This window comes from Camelina sativa, chromosome 17 (assembly GCF_030686135.1).
Source record: "Camelina sativa cultivar CO46 ecotype springtype chromosome 17, ASM3068613v1".
In the NCBI taxonomy this organism is placed as follows: Eukaryota; Viridiplantae; Streptophyta; class Magnoliopsida; order Brassicales; family Brassicaceae; genus Camelina; species Camelina sativa.
In genome coordinates, this window is record NC_141896.1 from 33,166,416 (window position 1) to 33,184,992 (window position 18,577).

Below are 18,577 nucleotides of genomic sequence, written 5' to 3' on the forward strand. Positions count from 1 at the left end.
CGCACCGCGGTCATCGACTTCCGTATCCGACCGATCGTCCTTGCCATCTGTATGTCGACCACCGTCCGTACGACCAAGCCGTCCGTACCAACGTCTGACAACCGTTGGCCGTCCGTACCATTGTCGCACTACCGTCCGTATCAACGTTCGACTACCTTCTGTCGTCCGTACGAGCCGTCTGAACCGCCGTCCGTACATAATCGGCCATCCATACCGTTGCTCGCGCCAGTCTTCCGTACCATCGACGATCTCCAATAGCCCTCCGTACCGTCGACGATCTCCGATAGCCGTCCGTACCGTCGAAGATCTCTGATAGCCGTCCGTACCGTCGACGATCTCTGATAGCCGTCCGTACCGTCGCAGATTCTATCCTCCACATTCCACCAATGACGTGGCGTTTCTATCTCCTTCCTTTCCTTTCTTTTATTTCCTTTGAACTCTCTTATGACCGTTGGATTGGTCTTTGTTTTGAATTGCTTTTGCTTTTACTTTTAGGGACATGTATACTCCTTAGCTTTGCCCGCGTGTCTAGGGTTTTAGAGTCTCCCATATGTAAGCCTCCCTATAAAAAGGCCTAAACCCTCTTTGTAAAACTGAGACTGGAATATTGAATTAATTTCCAAAGAGAGAATCTTTGTTTTCTTGTCTCACTCCTCTCTGCCGCTCAAGTCCGGGACTTGGCTCCAGAGAAACCCTAGAAGGTTCGTGAACCGGGTTCAAGACCTTCTAGTCGATCGTATCACGAGCCGAGCCATCTCCCGTGTGTCGTCGCATCGATCCACCTTCCGTCCATCTCTACCGTACCGCGTTCGGTTCCATCCGTTCGTTGTGTTCCGCTTCAACTCCATCGCTCACTAGTGAACCAAGGTCGAGTTTCTCACTCGGTTCGCTAGCCGCCGTCCTTTTTGTACCGTACCGCCACCGTAGCCGCTTGACCACGACGTGACCAAAGTTTGAACTTTCGATCTGCTCGTCTGTTTACTGCCAAACTCCGTTTCCACCGTTTTTATTCCTCCTACTTTCATTCTACAAAGTTTGGTCCGAGGAAAGTTGCCTCTATCCTAAGAGTCCCGAAGCCGAGCCGTTGTGTCCGTACCGCGAGACGTCCGGCGCTCGCATCACCAAGTGTGGGTTCTGTTGAGGAAAGAACGGTTTCCAGCTGAAAGGAAATCAAAACTCATGCGTAGAATTGATGGACACTTTGAGATCAAAAGAAAGATCAATGACAATGCCTAACAACTTTATCTTCAAGCTTAAATGTTTCTGATTTAGTTCTTTTTGTGGCGGATGATCCAAATTTGAGGACAAATCCTTTTCAAGAGGAGGGGGATGATGTGATCATGGATGGAACTAAGTAGGATGAGCTTTTAGCTGAGCTTGAACCTAAGGAAAATGAAGCTGAGCTTGAACCAGAGGAGAGCTTGTAGCTGAGGAACCATTGCTTGTAGCTGAGGAACCATTGCTTGTACCTGAAGGACCAATGACTACAACAAAAGCTAAGAAGCTAAGGAATGCACTTCATGGGCGAATTCAAGAGATTATGGCCAAAGAGAGCATGGAAAAAATCTATTAGGGATACTTATCAAGTCCATGCCACTTTGAGCTTAATACAAGCCAAAGAAAGCCCAAAATAATCACTTTAATTTGTGGTTAAAGAGGGGTGACGAAAATGGAGTTCAACTCACCTTGAGATGGACACCTTAGGAAGGAAAACATCAAGAGTTTGGTCTTCATTCAACTATCTATATTTTTTTTATTTTAGTTTCAAGAATAATTAATACTTGGCTTTGTTACCAAGCTTCATATCCCTATATAAACACATGTAATCTCATTTGAGGATCATCAATCAATTTTCCTTTTCATTCTATGAGTCTATCACTACACGAAAACATGTCATTTGTGACCAACAGAATCGTCTCAAATCAGTCGCTAAGTCGGTATGTGCGACTATTGAAGGACTGTTCTAAAGCGTCGCAAATATTTGGTCGCAAAATGTTTTGGTCGCAAAACAGTCCCTTATTTTTGGCGCATTGGAGACAAGGGTTATGGTCGTTAATTAGCGACTACGGACATACAGAAATATACCGTCGTAATTAACAACTCTACAGTGACTCATTGACGCAGTCGTAACATACGACTTGGTTTAGACGATATGGTAGTCACAAATTAGCTACATTTGGAAGACTGATTTAATACCACAGTGTTGAGGATGAACTTTAAAAATTTGAAATTTTGGTCCTAAAGTAGTCACTGTTTTAGTCACAAGGTAGTCGCAAAGGAGTCAGAATGTTTTGTGACTGACTGAAGACTAAGTTTTTTTAGTCCCAAAATTGTGACATATACACAACGAATTTGGTACTTGGCTTGTGCTTTTTTAAATTGTAAATGGTCTCAAATCAGTGAAACTATAGCTAGTAATTTGGGACAGTATACAATAAAATTTGAAAAGAACCTGAATTTAAATTAAAATCCCGAATCTGAATGATATTAACCAAAAACATACAATTCATTCAATGATCATATCCAGAAAATAGTTTTAGGCTAAGGGAGATAGAAATACTACTACACAATCCAAAAAATAGTTATAGAGGCTTAAGAGAGATAGTATTAGTTAGTTAAGCATGAGAGGATGATACTGACAAAGGTGATGTGGTTGGTGAAGTGGTTGGTGAAGTCGCTGGTGAAGTTATTGGTGAAGTAGATGGTGAACTAGCTCCTGAAGTGGTTGGTGCGGGTGGGTTGACATTGGCCGTTGTGGCTGGAGTGATGTTGGCTGCTGGTGCTGTTGTGGTGAATGGCGCATGGGCTGGTGGTTGAGTAGACAAGAATTATGCAACCCCCGGATCACTGGTCTTCAAGTACGATACAAGCATCTCCAAGGTTGCAATGCGGTTTTGAGCGTTACGTTGCTCCTCATCACGTCTAGCATCTTCTCTGGCACGTCGAGAATTTTCTTCATCTTGATCAGCGAGCTTACGACGAGCAACCTAGAGTTGTTCTTGAATCTCTAACAGCGAAGTTGGACTAGTGCTTGGATAAGTAGCCTTTCTTTTCCCTGTGGTGATTATCTCCGAGAGACTTCTAAGTCCAAAGGGGGTTCCCTTGGCATATGTTACAGTACACTAAGACAGAAGAAGAGATGATCATTCACAAAACAAACATAATAAACATAAATATCACACAAACCCAGATAATCAACATCGAGTATTCTCAAGCATCAATCAAAAGTATATCAATATCAAGGATTCTTAAGCATCAATCAAAATCAGATACTTATCTTAGCAAAATAAGAAAATTATCATAGGCAAAACAAAGACAATTGTATAGGAAACTACCTTTAAGAAAATGTCATCTTTTTCTTGAATGGGGAAGAGGGTTGCATGAGTAGAATCTGGCGCGGAGTGGTTTGTACCATCAAACTCCATTTGAGACATTACCTCTTCTATGTTCTTCTCATATGTCTCAACAACTTGTTTGGCCTTCTGATCAACAAAACTTCCATCTGCCTTTGTATGTGTTGCGACAAACACCTCTCCAAGCGAGACAGGACGTCCCAATTTTTCTTCCTATAATGGATAAAAGAATGTTAATTGTGGAAAATGAAAAATTTAAATGAAATAATTAGAGTTAGTTTAGAGCATTTACAACATCTTGTTGAATTTGCAAGTAAGATTTCTGGCCGGATAGATGTTTGTGGATTCCAAGACCGCCACGATCAGAAGTACGGGCTTGGGATGCATTAGAGCTCTTCTCCTTAGCTTCGGGTGTGTACCAATGCTCCCATATTTGTTTCCAAAGCGTAGGCTTGATCCAAATCGGTGGCTCATCATACGTCTTTGCCTGACTTACAATTCCTTTCATTCTTTTTTTGCTATCTTCACAAATCCTTCTCTCACAAGCTCAGTAATCGCAACATCCCAGTTGTATTTCCCCTACACAGTACAACAATGTAAAGTAACTGTCTAGTAAGTAAACAAAGACAAACTCATTAACTTAGAATAGTAAAAAAATAGAAACTGTCTCACATATTACCGCAAAGGATCTAAAATATCTCTCTCGTATGTGTAAGGGCGTAACCTTCCAGCTGAAGTATGGACCATCAAACTTTCTCCTTAAAATCCCAGAAATAACACGAGATAGCTTTCCTTTGTCTCGTCCGAACCTGTTACATAAATATGAGATTGTTAAGTTATAAACTAGAAGCCATCAAACATAAACGAATGAATCACAAAACAATAGTCTAATGGAAAACGAACCAAACTTCACAACACAACACAACACACCACAACACACCAAACTTTGAAAACAACTAAGAAAACGAACCGAACTTTGAAAACAATAAGAAAACAAACCAAACAATAATCTATGAAACTTTGTACCAGACTTTACAACACAACACACCAAACTTCACAACACAACACATCAAACTTGACAACACACTTAAAATTTACAACACAACACACAAATTTTTCTTCTACTTCTTTATCTAAACGATAATCAAATGATAAAATAAAAGAAAAAAATATTTTACCATATGCTTTGAGTGTCGGGGATGGGAAGCGGACTCAAGATCGGAAGATGGTGTCGACCAGGAAGTGCAAGCAAATCATCAAGTTGCTGTTGGAAGTCTTGATTCTCCTGATTCTGAGCCGGTGGTGGATGCTCTTGATCGTCCTGATTCTGAGGCGGCGGCGGTTGAAATCCTGGATTCTGAGGAGCCGGCTGTTGATACACCGGATTCTGAGGAGCCGGCGGCTGAAACCCCAGATTCTGAAGCGGCGGTGGATAATCTGGATGGTGAAGCGGTGGTTGATATCCAAGATTGTGAAGTGGTGGTTGATATCCAAGATTGTGAAGCGGCGGTTGGTATCCCGAATTCTGAGGAGCTGGCTGTTGATACACCGGAACATGAGCATGCGGTGGTGGTGGCTGCTGCATCTGGGAGTGGAGCTGTTGTTGAAATCCTGGTTGTTGTGGCTGCGGTGAAGCTTGTCGAGAATACTGGGGAAATGATGCTTGCGTATACTGAGATGGAAGCGACGGTTGAGAATGTTGGGAGTGTGATGAAGTGTCATTGTGAGAGGAAGGGTTAGAGGAGTGAGACGACGAAGCAACATCTCTACTTCATCTCGCAATGCCACCAGATCCACAACCACCGCCAGATCTAGCACCACGACCACCACCGGATTTAGAACCACGACCACCACCGGATTTAAGACTCTATTGCGACTGACAGAAACAGATGCACAATCTACTTAGTGACAAAACAGTCGCAAATTATAACCCTAGTCACACTTTAGTCTGTTATTGTGACTGTTTTGTGACTTTAGTGTATGAGTAAAAATATTAGATATATTTTGTATATGAGTAAACATATGAGATATGACTCTTTGATCATGTATACTCTCATTTAAGAGTTAAATTTTGATTAAAGATCAAACAATATAAATTGTAACTGTTTTTGTAAATATATACAACCTTCACTACTCTTACTTAATTAACACATGTAACCTTAATACATGTTATGGAAGATATAAACATAATTGTCAAATTTGGTGTTTTATTGATTTTGTTTTAAAAATTTAGTAAATAATATACGTCAGATATAAGTAGAAATGTATAAGGCTACATGTTTTGTATTCATATTTGAAAAATTCTCTGATTAATTTAAAATAGTCGCTAAACAGAAGCAATTCGATCAAGAGCGTGGCAAAACAGTCGCAAATAATTAACTCGATCACACTATAGTCTCAACCTGTGACGTATTTGTGACTATAAAATATTAGTATAATTTTGTGTTAAGATTTTATCACCAGAAAGATATTGGGTATGACTCTTTGATCATTTAAACTCTAATTTAAGAGTTTATTTTTGATAAAATATCAAACAAAATAATTTGTATATGTTTTTGTAAAGATAAAGCATCTTAACTACTCTTCCTTTATAATACACAAGTAACCTTAATACATGTTTTGGAAGATATAAACATAATTGTCAAATTTTGTGTTTTATTGATTTTGTTTTTAAAATTTAGTAAATAATATACGTCAGATATAAGTAGAAATGTATAAGGCTACATGTTTTGTATTCATATTTGAAAAATTCTCTGATTAATTTAAAACAGTCGCTAAAGAGAAGCAATTCAATCACAGTTTCCGGTTGTAGTCACAAATTAATCCGAATTCAGTTGTAATTTAGACTCACTTAAATACGTTTAAACGACACCAGGAGTGAAATATTGATCTAAACATAGTATTCGCAAAGTAGTGGTAATTTACGACTCTTTTGTGACAAATAAGTAGAGAAAACAAGTAGGAAATTTCAATAAAATTACAATAACACAAGTGTTTGAGATTTCAATAAAATTACAAATACACAAATATTAAACATGAAAATCTTTCATATTCCTCATTTTCATTTTCTTCATCTTCATCCTCATTTGAAGACGAAGACAACGACGAGTAGTTGCCACGAAATTCGTCTTCTGGTTCAGCGTCGTTGATCTCAAAATCAATTTCTTCATTAGGATGATTACCATCTACGAAACTTTCAATTAGGATCTCCTCTATTGTATATGTCATTCCATCATCAACTGTTTGCTGCAATATAACAACCTCCTTTTGTTTTAAGTTTCTTTGTACAGCATGCCTTGGATTAACTTTCAGAACGTTGAGCCAAAGTTTTCGAGGTCGTTTAGTGTGAGGATATGAAAGATAACAAACTTGATCAGCTTGAGAACCTACACATAAAAAACGGGTCTCCAATTAGATGTATATATATATATATATTTAAAATAGTACATTACCTAATATAAACGGTTCATAATGTCGGTATCTCCTTAATGACAAACGTCAACAATGCCTCCATCGCGTATTCGAGTGCCTTTGTTATTTGTAGGGTCATACCATTCACAATCGAAAAGTGTGACCCTCAAATTCAAAAATCCTAGGTAGGTAAGCTCTATGATATTTTCAATGGTCCCGTAAAAATCGTCCTCGTCAGATGTATAAGAATAAGTTTGTCCTCGGACACATACCCCATAATTCATTGTTTTTTAGTGAGACCGTGAGATTTGGTGTGAAACAGATAACCTCTTGTAAAATATATAGGCCATGACTTGACTTTATTTTCAGGACCGTCCACGATTTCATGGACCCATGGAGGAAAACTTTCAAAACCAGCACGCACCTGTGCAAAATATATATACAAAATTTTAGATCACAATATTTATCATGTTGATATAGTCAATAGGTGGATAGTAAAACATACATATTGCTTAATCCATTCATCAAAATCTTCTTCTCTTTTTGACCTAACATCTTCATCAGATAGTTCTGGATATTCATATCGAATTTGCGTCTCCAACAATATGTGTTTTCTCAACAAGAAGTAGATATTTTAAAGTTTACCTAAGAATATATGGTTATAAATATCCTTGGTAAATCAAAAATACCTCTCATGTGGCTGGAAATAGGCACAATTGCGCAGAACATATGCATGTGCGAATTTGTAATCTTTTTCAGTTAACCAAAATTCACTACTTTTACCGCCTGGACGACCCACTTGAGTGAATATATCTGGTACTGGTATAGGATATACAGGTACTTCACCTTCTTCATGCCGAATTAAAATGTTAAAGTTTATTTTGTAAAACTTTTTCACAATTTTAGAAGTTGATAGAAAAATTCAATAATCATATTTAGAGTTTTACCTTCTTCTGCTTGCTGTAGAAATGTGTGAAGCGAAATAGTGTTATGAGAAATAAGATATCTCATCATTCAAGTAGGATTGAACTATTGAGCCAGCTAGATATCTTTTGTTCTTCGCTTTCCCTTTTAAATGTTTAAAAAACCTTTTACATCCACCTATATTGCACAGGACCACCAAGTTGTGCTTCATAAGGTAGGTGAATAGGGAGGTTCTCCACTACATCAAAGAATGAAGGAGGGAAGATTTTCTCCAAATTACACAAGATCATGACAATATTATCCTTTAGAATCTCGAGGCGGGATTGCTCCAATGTTCTACTACATAGGTCGCGGAAAAATGCTCCAATCCCTACAAAGTTATAACATGATATGTTGTTATATATAAATATAATATCAACAACTAAACCAAATTACATGTTTAATTTATACACCTGAAATCGCCAGGTGGACATTACGCGGTAAAAGCTCTCCAAATATGAACGGAAGCAATCGTTCGATAAACACATGGCAGTCATGACTCTTCATTCCCGAAAACTTTCCATTTTCATATCAGCACAACTAGCTAAATCTGCGACATAGCCGTCTGGGAATCTAACATCTTCTTTTACCCATTTTAATAAAGCCTCTTTAGCTTTGGTTTTCAATCTCCAAATAGGGAATGGGGCTCTCCCTTGAGCATCTAGATGTAAATCATGCCGGGAACAAAATCTTGCAATATCCAATCTTGACTGCATGTTGTCTTTCGATCTATCTTTTACATTCATAGTGGTGTACATCAAGTTATCAAAGACATTTTTCTCAACATGCATCAAATCCAGGTTGTGCCTTAAATTCATATCGACCCAATACGGTAACTGCCATAATATGCTTTCTTTATGCCAATTATGCCATCTTCAGTAGCCTTTAACTTTCTTTTCGTGACCATTCCCACCGCAAACAGATGTTTTAGGGTTTTGGCTTTCCTTATACGCTCATAGATAGCTTGACTAGTCAGAGATGCAGGTGGCTCGTCATTCAATGAATCTTTTCCCTTCAGAAAGTCTTTTTTATTCTTCTGCATCGAATGACTTGTAGGAAGAAATCTCATATCACAGTCAAACCAACATGCTTTCCTCCCAGCTGGTAATTGAAAAGCACCAGTGTCATCCATACAAATTGGACATGCTAATCTTCCATGTGTCGTCCATCCCGACAACATACCGTACGCTGGAAAATCGCTAATTGTCCACATAAGAACAACTTTCATGTTGAAATTTTGATTTAGTGAGATATCATAAGCCTCAACCCCATTATACCATAACTCCTTTAACTCATCGATTAATGGTTGGAGGAAAACATCAAGACTGGCTTGTGGGTGGTTTGGTCCAAGTTCAGAATCGTAAGAAATAAATACTCGCTGTTCATGCACATATCCGGAGGTAGATTGTATGGAATTAAGATCACAGGCCACAAAGAATGATTTTTGGACACCCCAAATGGATTAAAATCATCTGTACATAACCCAACGTAAACGTTTCGTGGCTCTTGCGCAAATGTGGGATGTAAATGTTGGAAATTCTTCCATTCAGGCGCATCAGATGGATGACACATTAGTCCATCTTCTGAATCATGCTCAGCATGCCATCTCATTGATGATGCGGTCTTCTCTGATTGGTACATCCTCTTCAATCTATCAGCAATAGGTAGATACCACATACGACTGAAAGGTATTCTAGTTTTACCCCACTACTTTTGTACCTTGGCTTCCCACAGAACTTGCAATGCTCCAAATTCCCATCTTCTTTCCAAAAGAGCATACAATTCTCTATACATACACCAATTGTATGGTATGACAATCCTATCTTTCGCACTAAAGTCTATGTCTCGTAATATGAACAAGTAGCTTGATTATCCTCTGGTAAAACCTCCGAAAAAAATTCAGCCCAATCGTCCATGCATGCCTCAGACAAATTATTGTCTACCTTGATGTTCATGAACCTAGAAACCAATGATAGTTGCGAATGACCTTCATGACATCCATCATAAAGTGGAGTATTTGCAGCATCTAACATGTCGTAGAACTGTTTCGCCTCTTGAGTGGGTTCTTCATGGATATGATCATATCCATGATCATATCCACTTTCATATTCATGATACTCATTAAAAGGCGTGATACCATGAAATGCATCATTCACCATCTCAGCATATACATTTCCTTCAAATCCTATTGGTTGACTACCAGGTTGACTACCATGCTGACTATCAGTACTAGTATAATCTTTATTAGGATAATGCCTACTGGTTCCTACCCCTAGCACGTCATAATCTTACCATGTTCAGACCATACATAATAATTTTGCATAAATCCTTTACTATGCAAATGATTAGATATTGTCGTACCATGCAAAATAACATTGTTTTGACATTTTACGCAAGGACAGTAAAAACTACCTCCACTGTTTTGTGCTATAGGCTGGCTGTTTGCAAAATTCACCCCCCCCCCCAAAAAAAAATTCTTTAGAGATATTATTTGTTCCACATATTTTTTTAACACTCTTGTTTTCTTTCCCTCTACAAAAAAAAAAATCTTTTTTCTTTTTTTTTTCCCTTTCCCTCTAAAAAACTCTTTTTTTCTTCTCCTCTAAAAAAACTATTTTTTCTTATGTCTTTCTACTTACACACTAATGAGAGCGATATGAATGGAGGGTGAGAGCGATGTGATATATATAGTATAAACTTTGCGACTCTTTTGCGATTGAAAAGAATACGTCGCAAATTACGACTCTTTTGTCACTTTCTAACCACATAATAGAGACAGAATACAGGTCGCAAAAGTTCAGTACAAACACAAACTTCAACATTTACCACGTTTTTTGCCGACATCACTGACCGACCTTTTTGCGACGCCTTTGCAACTACAAACAAAACCGTGGCAAACTACGACTGGTTTATCACTCTTTTACCACATAATAGAGACAAAATAAAGGTCGCAAATGTTCAGTACAAACGCAACTTCCACATTTCCCACATTTTTTACCGACATCATTGACCGACTGATTTGTGACTACAAATGTTAAAGCAAACTAGAAGTAGCAAATACATCTTATTTTTAAGACAACTTTGCGACTCTTCTTGCCGACTAAATCTTCAGTCTTTAATTCGTCATAAATAGCGATTATTTAGCATCATTGAGAGTTAATCTCAAAGAGTTATGTGCGTTGCTTCCTGGCCAAGTAATTGCTGAAAAAACTGTGAAATATGGGTTAAGTATGAACCCTAGAAACTGTTCCGAGATGGTTCTTTCTAGGCGTCGTTTGGAGGAGTAAAACTAGTCCGATCGATACGAAATTTGGTGGAGATATTCTTCATAGTACAGGCTCCTTATCCAACGGCGGAGTTGCGATTTCAACGGTTATTTTGTGAATTATTCGAGTTTGTATATGGAGCTTTTGTATGGATTTAATTGTGTTAAGTTGTGTTGTTGGTTGAACCAATGAGCTCGGTTTGAGCTGAAACCTCTGTAAGCTTATGGAGCAAGGTCATGGTGCTTGTAGGACCAAGTTAAAGCTTGGACGGTGAATTGATGGGTTCATCAGAGAAGCGTTTCGTGGCTGGACGGAATAAAGTATTCCAGCCTACCTCTCTTGTTACTCGCTCGTTAGGGATGGTTGGTTGGGTGACTCAGTAACTAGATGATGTGGGGTTGGGAATTACGTGAATAAGCAAAGCTTGCTCGGACGGTGGAGTCAAGTGTTTTTCCAGTAGGATGCCGAATGACTCTGATACGTGCTTGGCGAGCTGAAGTACGTTTATATGATTGTGTCTTGTGGATGTGGAGCATGGGTTAGTTGGATCTGCCTATATTGGTGGAAGTTTTTGTAAGAAGTGATTTTTACGCCGGTTGACTCGTCGGAATTATGGGGTTCTGGTGAGATTGTTTTCCATGGAACCTGGCTAAGGAGTTGGAATCCGGAAAAAGGTCGTTTCAAGGTTATTTCTGTACAAGTTAATTAAATTGCACAATTTACAATCACATTATAAATGAATCCATGTATGAAAATAACAGATCAGAATTAGACAAATACCTTGAAAGTCAAACCCATGCCTAGTCCATTTTACACCAATACTACCCAAGCTCCGACACCAATTATACGTACAATTGTGATAAAAACTTTAATGATCAGATACTCACATACACCACATCAACAACAAAAGGATAAACAAAAAAGCTAGAAATAATATATTACACAAATAAAATCAAGGTACGACCGAACAAGAAGCTTGAATCTAGTTTCTGCAAACAGAACACGGCATGAAGTATCATTACAACAACTTCAAGTACACATAATAAGATAATCAATTCAACTCAGATAAACATCAAGTATCAAATATTACATTCGACCGAAGATTAACTGCAAAAACAATAGACGATTCAGATCTACCTTACATGAATTATAGTATAGCATTGCAAATTAACAAACACCCAACCATATATTTTACCTTCTGAGTCACTTTCGACCTCACCAGTATGTTTTGGATCAACAACGAAACTGAAAATCGCGATCTACAGGGATTGTGACTAACAGAAAATGAGAATGAGATTGAGAAGAAATAGAGAAGAATGAAATTGAAAGATCATAGAAACAAATTGGATCGAAAGTGAAAAACAGTTTAAAATTCAGAGATGGTTTCGGCGGAGTTTCAGAGAGAGAAAAAAGAGAAGAATGAGAGAAGTGGCGACTGTAAGACCTAGTTTCATTCTTTACTTCTTTTTTCTCTGTTTTTTTTATATATTTTTTATTTATTTAATAAAAATTTTGGTGGCAATACAATTTTCATTTCCTTGGTTTCCCCTACAATAGTGTTTTCACTTTAGAATATGCAATCATATAACCAAAATCTAAGCACCAGATCGAAATGTATTCCCGCACATCCTACTATAGTGTTTCAAATTATGGAAACGCTATGTTACTTTTTAAGAAATTCAACTATAGCAAAACCAAAAAATCCGCTATCAAATACTGCTATTAAAACCATCATTTCATGTAGTGTAAATTAAATGTTGCAGTGTTGGATACAATGATTCATTAAATATATATTAGTAACTAAATATTGATTTTTAATGAAAAGCTATCATAAAGAAAGGTAATTACTAAAATATATTTTGGTAGCTTTTCATAAATTTACCAAACAAACCTAAAGTTTGCAATGATTTATCAAATTAGGTAAAAGTTGTAACGGTATATATATACCAAAAATTAATTAAAATGGTTAATTAAACAGTTGTAATAATTTGTTTAATATATTTTAACAATTAAAACAGAAAATTATAATTAATGAAAATTATTATAAAAAAATAATAATTATTTTTTAGAGATTGTAATTATTATACAGAATTGACTTTTGTATGCATAATAACTTCTGTATCTAATTTATAAAATATGATGGTGTATCCTCTCTGAAAAAGCTTTATAACTCATGAAATATAATGACTTATGTCACATGTAGTTAAAAAGTATTATATAATTGAATGCATATATTTATTGGTAAATCTAATCACTAAAAAAAAAACTATTACAATTATAACTATATACAATAAATGTTAATGATGATATATTTCTTCAAAACATGTCATTTGAGTATTTAATGCTAGATATCTTTTTCTAATATATATATATACACGTAGAACATAATCAAGTATATGCAAACAATACCAAGTCTAATAAGAGAAGAGAAAATATGTCTGACAAAAAATGCCAACACGTCCAGGCATACCTGAATGCAGCAACTATCTTCTAACAGGAAACTGTGATCTGAAAGAATGCAAATACCATCACCCCATGAATACAACCCCGATAGAGTCTGGACTGGCCCTCAATAACAAAGGCTTACCGCTAAGACCTAATCAAACCGTTTGCCCAAATTTCAGTCGCTTCGGCCTTTGCAAATCCGGTCAAGCTTGTAAATTCGACCATTCATCATCCTCAGGTTCCAAATTATGAAAATGAAACTGATATTCCCTATGTTCTGTTCCGTTTATTCTAAATAAGATTATAATACTTATCCATATATATATACTAGAAGTTATCCCGTGCTACACACGGATTTAGCTTACATTGTTTTTGAATTTTAGTAATTTGAATATTATAGTTCTTTTATTTGTTTACTCAGCAATTGTTATTTTAATGGTTTTTAAAATATACTGATCATTTCAATTTTTTTTGGGCTCTTTTGTTTAGTGTTAGTTGAATTTTCCTTTTATATATAGTATTAGAGTATTTCAACATGTGGAGAAATTTTTGATTACATAGTAGTGTGTTTATTGTGTTTTCTCTCTTTAGACTTTCAACACATATTAAGCATTCTCCATCTTTTTATTTTCTCTCTTGCATTTGCACAAATTATATTACCACTGACATCTTCAAAAACATGAAATTTTGGAATATAACTTACATGAATACAACAAATCTGACTAACTAGTGTCAAACCGGAAGAAAAGCGTGACCTGGAAGAATTTTTCCACTCCGTGGAGGATCGCCACACGGAGTATCGTGATCGGCTTGCCGCATCGGAACAAGTGCAATGTGAACTTCTGCTCAAACTTGAACTACTTGAATCCCATCCAAAGGATTGGATCGAGAATGGGTTTAATTGCATAGCAACTTTGCCGCCATGTCTGATTGCTTACTGCAATAAGTGCCGTGAAGAAGCAAGTCTGAGGCCAACTCAAACGGACCCCACCTTGATTAGTGACTTCGTTCCATGCGATGTTAAGCCGTTCTACATTAATAGGTGTGCAAACGAAACTGATCTCGCTGAAGCCCATACCTTCTTTCTCCAGGTAAATATCCCTCTTTCTTAGAGAGAACTCAATCCGCTCCCGTTCGAAATTAACTTATTATTGATTGCGTTTGTGCAGATTGAAGCCATGCATCAAGAGCTAAGCCAAGACCTTTAGTATTTTCATATGAAGAAGGGCAGAATTGACCGCCAGCTAAAGAATCTGGAGTCTGAGACTGCTATACTCAAGGCGAAAAGGAAAAGGACTACGGATCTGCTCGACGAATGTAAACAGAAAGCCAGAGCACTGGAAACTCGTCCCGAAGACTGGGAGAAAACTGGGCTACAGCTGCTGTGGCCGATGCCGAAACGACTCAAGACGAGTGTTCGTGAGATTGCCGCAAGTGGTGCATTAGTTTGGAACTAGTATATTTAATTTGATCTTTTAATTTTAAAAAATAAGACTTCGCCACATTGTAGCAGGCAAATTTGTTCTTTTACTTTTAAAATCAGAATAAGACTTCGCCGCACTATAGCAGGCAATTTTTTTTAATTTGATCGTTGTTTTGTTATTATATTTTGTAAAAAATGTACTAGAGGCAAGACGTCTACCGGCTATGTACCCTTAACAGGATATGTTTGGTCGGAGGGCGAGATGTTGGGCTCGGCTTATCTCCTTTGCTTTAGTTTGGATGTCGGACTGCGAAATTATTCTCTGGGTTCGGCTAACCATTCCGTCCAAACTAAAGGTTGGGTGCGAAATAAATACTCTTGGTTTGGCTTACCCCAAAAAATAAAAGATCGGGTGCGGAATGAATACTCTGGGTCCGGCTTACTCCTACAAATGAAAGATCGGGTGCGAAATACAAACTCTGGGTTCGGCTTATCCCTACATGTGAAGGTCAGGTGCGAAATAAAAACTCTGGGTTCTGCTTATCCTGAAGAATAACGCGCAGTTGCACGAGTTGATCACCTGGCCAGGGTGTCAATGAGGAACGAGTTCGGTATGAACTAAGATTGAGAACTGAGATATATGTATATACATATTCTTTTTTTTTTCTTTTTTTTTTTTTTGGAAAACACGTGCTTAGAGCATTTAATGCCTGCGCGATTTTTTAGGGCAGTTATCGGGACGCAGCAAAAATCATGCTACGAACTGATTGGTGGGAACAGCGGCGGTTGCCCTCCAAAATTTCGTATAAATAGGAGAAGGGTCAAGCAGGCTCATCATATCCAAAACTTCTTGTTTTAGAAAATAGAAAAACAATGCCAGTAACTAACCAATCTGGATGGTCGAGAAGGGTCCAAGAAAGGACAGCTGCTTCGGCGAGCGGTTCTGATCCTGATGCGTTGGATAATCCCCTCGCCCTAGAGGAAGAGGAGACGTTTCTATCTTGTGCCCCCGTTCCATATATCGACATGGCTGGTGTGGAGGGGAGTCCTATATACCAGGAGCTCCGAAGGTATCGAGCTCGCCGCAAAAGGCTGAGGGCTCACCTCACGGCGAGACGCCTTAGGCTTGATCAGGTCCTTCGGTTCTACCGTTTGGACGGGACTGTTCGAGTCCTAAACGAGATGATCGCTGGAGGTTTCTTCTTGGCAAAGTGGCATATGAAACGGTTGCTTACCGCGCACGCGGCGTGCAAGGAACAGGTTGCTCTTATGGAGGTGCCCGTTTTGCTTGAGGTCGACTGCGAACCCTTGGAGAATACCGCGTATCTGTTTGTCACGGATATCTGGGCATATCGTACTTCCCTGGAAAGGCTGAGGCGATACGCCAACTTTCTGGAGTCGACCGGCCCAATCTTCCGCAAAAGACATATGGTTGAGGGCCCGTGCACCTTCTTAGCGGACTTGGTGTCCAGTGGCTCCGAGGTGCCAATGGAAAGGCTTGAGCCCTTAAGGCGGGAGCGTCAGTTCTGGCGAAGTGAACTGAGCAAGCTGATGGTGGAGGAACCATTAGAGGGCGATCTGTCCAGTCCGCGTCCCCCACTTCGGCTTCAGGACCGTCCAGAATGCTAGTGGTGGGAACCAGACCGTGCTGAACTCGGAAGATCGGTGGTCTTTTTCTTTTTTCTCATCTAGGACTAGTTTGTCATTAGGGGGTTTCCCCTTTGTTGATTTTTTTTTGTTTCAAAAAATTTGTGGCGATTTGCCAAACTGAACATAATTGGATTACTATTCTGGAATGAAAAATATATTTTCCTTTTGAAAGAAAATTTTATTGATATTCTGGCTACACTCACTTAATCTTTTTAGAAAAGACAAGGAATTGCCTACGTACCCCGAAGTGGGGATCAAGCCGATCGTAGTTCACATTACAAAAAGAAAATGGGTGGAGTTTGAATTCCAGGAATCTCCTAGTTAAGGTCGTGAAAACGACTTAATAGTAGTAACGTTTCAAATCGGCTGCATTCCACGAGTTCTTGATTCACTCTCCGGCCATGGTCATGAGTTCGTAAACAACGGGCGAACTGCCTTGGATACGAGGTATGGACCCTCCCAACGAGCGTCGAGTTTACCGGCGTTAACTTCTTTGGTGTTCTCAAAAACTTCCCATAGAACTAAGTCGCCTTCGTTGACACGCCGCTGACGAACCGTCTTATTGTAATATTGAGCCGCTGCGTCCTGGTAGTGTTGTACCCGGACCAGAGCTTGATCCCGCAGTCTTCAGCAAAATCGATATGATCGGTCAGCATCTCCTTATTGAGTTTGGGATTGTCGATCATCATAGTGCGGCGATGTGTCGGGATGCCTGCTTCTGCTGGAGCGAGTGCCTCGATTCCATACGCCAGAGAGAAGGGGGATTGTCCCGTAGATTGCTGCGGGTGGTGCGATAGGACCATAGTACGCCATCGAGATGGTCAGCCTATGCTCCCTTTCTTCGTCTGAGTCGTTTCTTGAGTCCACCGACGATCGACTTGTTCTTAGCCTCCGCTTGGCCATTGCCCTGAGGGTATCGAGGGGTCGAAGTGCTGAGACGGATTTGCCACTTGCTCAAAAAACGCCTGGTTATGAGGGAGGTGAATTGCGTGCCGTTATAATTGACAATCTCGTACGGGAGTCCGTGACGACATATGATGTTTTTCCATATAAAATTGGTCACATCCAAGGATTGGATCCTTGTGAAAGACTCCGCTTCTACCCACGTGGTGAAGTAATCGGTTAGCACAAAGACGAACTTCTTTGATTCCGATGCCGGCAAATGCCCTATAGTGTCCATGGCCCAACGCATGAAAGGATACGGATCTGTAACGGTATTCAGCAGTTTGGGTGGAACATGTCGCATCGGTCAATGGCGCTGGCAAGCTTCGCACTTTGTCAAGAAGGCTTCACAGTCGGCAATCATGGTAGGCCAGTAGTGTCCATCCTTCTTGATCTTGAGGGCGAGTGCACGTCCGCCAGAGTGGTTGCCGCCCTCGCCTTCATGAACTTCCATCATGATTCGTTCGATCTCGTCCTGAGTAACGCAGGTGAGGAATACTCCGGACGAACTTCGGCAATATAAGTTTCCATCCAAGAGGATGTATTTGGCACTTTGGGCTTTTAGACGCCAAGCTGCCCAGCGGTCCGGCGGGACGACTCCATCGGAGATGTAAAGTTTAATCTCAATCTGCCAGTCGTCAGGTGGCTTCGTGATATATGTCAATTCCTCTATCGGTTCATAGACTTCCATCGGGACTGAGTCGGATATCAGGCTGACTAGATCGACGCTGGGAGTTTCGATGCATTCGACTGGGATGGAACGCCGCACATTAGGGTCAGAGCAGTTCGCCAAGGCTGCGAGTGCGTCGGCTGACGCGTTTTCGTTTCGCAGGACTTTTGTCAGAGAAAACGAGACGAACTCCCCAGATAATGCTCCGACCAGCTGGCGAAATGCCCCCATTTGCTTGTTCTTGGCATCAAATTCACCGCTGAACTAGCTGACCACCAACTGGGAGTCACAGAAAACTTGCAAGTGTGTCACCCCAAGCCCTCGTGCTAACCGAAGTCCCGCAAGAACGGCTTCGTACTCCGTTTCGTTGTTTGATGCTTTGCATTTGAGTTTTAATGCTTGCTCGAGTATTTCACCAGTGGGAGATCAGAGAATGAGTCCCACACCGGATCCT

The 18,577-nt window shown here is 39.4% G+C and overlaps 2 protein-coding genes and 1 long non-coding RNA gene across 3 annotated transcripts; 1 reads left to right on the plus strand and 2 right to left on the minus strand.

Moving 5' to 3' along the window:
• Positions 1 to 10,660: 10,660 nt before the first annotated feature.
• LOC147924646 (uncharacterized) lies at positions 10,661 to 12,735 on the minus strand. Its single transcript, XR_015585656.1, has 2 exons — positions 11,774 to 12,735; positions 10,661 to 11,685 (listed from the first exon to the last, which is right to left on the minus strand). It is a non-coding gene; the product is annotated as an uncharacterized LOC147924646 (long non-coding RNA).
• Positions 12,736 to 13,441: 706 nt separating this feature from the next.
• On the plus strand, positions 13,442 to 15,021 carry LOC147924647 (zinc finger CCCH domain-containing protein 8-like). Its single transcript, XM_087497097.1, has 3 exons — positions 13,442 to 13,676; positions 14,169 to 14,529; positions 14,608 to 15,021. The coding sequence occupies exons 1-2, from the start codon at positions 13,442 to 13,444 to the stop codon at positions 14,345 to 14,347; spliced, it is 414 nt and encodes a 137-aa protein (XP_087353223.1). The 3' UTR covers positions 14,348 to 14,529; positions 14,608 to 15,021.
• A 2,739-nt stretch (positions 15,022 to 17,760) lies between these two features.
• LOC147924648 (uncharacterized) lies at positions 17,761 to 18,354 on the minus strand. Its single transcript, XM_087496864.1, has one exon. It carries the CDS (start codon positions 18,352 to 18,354, stop codon positions 17,761 to 17,763), a length of 594 nt encoding a protein of 197 aa, XP_087352990.1.
• Between the last annotated feature and the right edge of the window lie 223 nt (positions 18,355 to 18,577).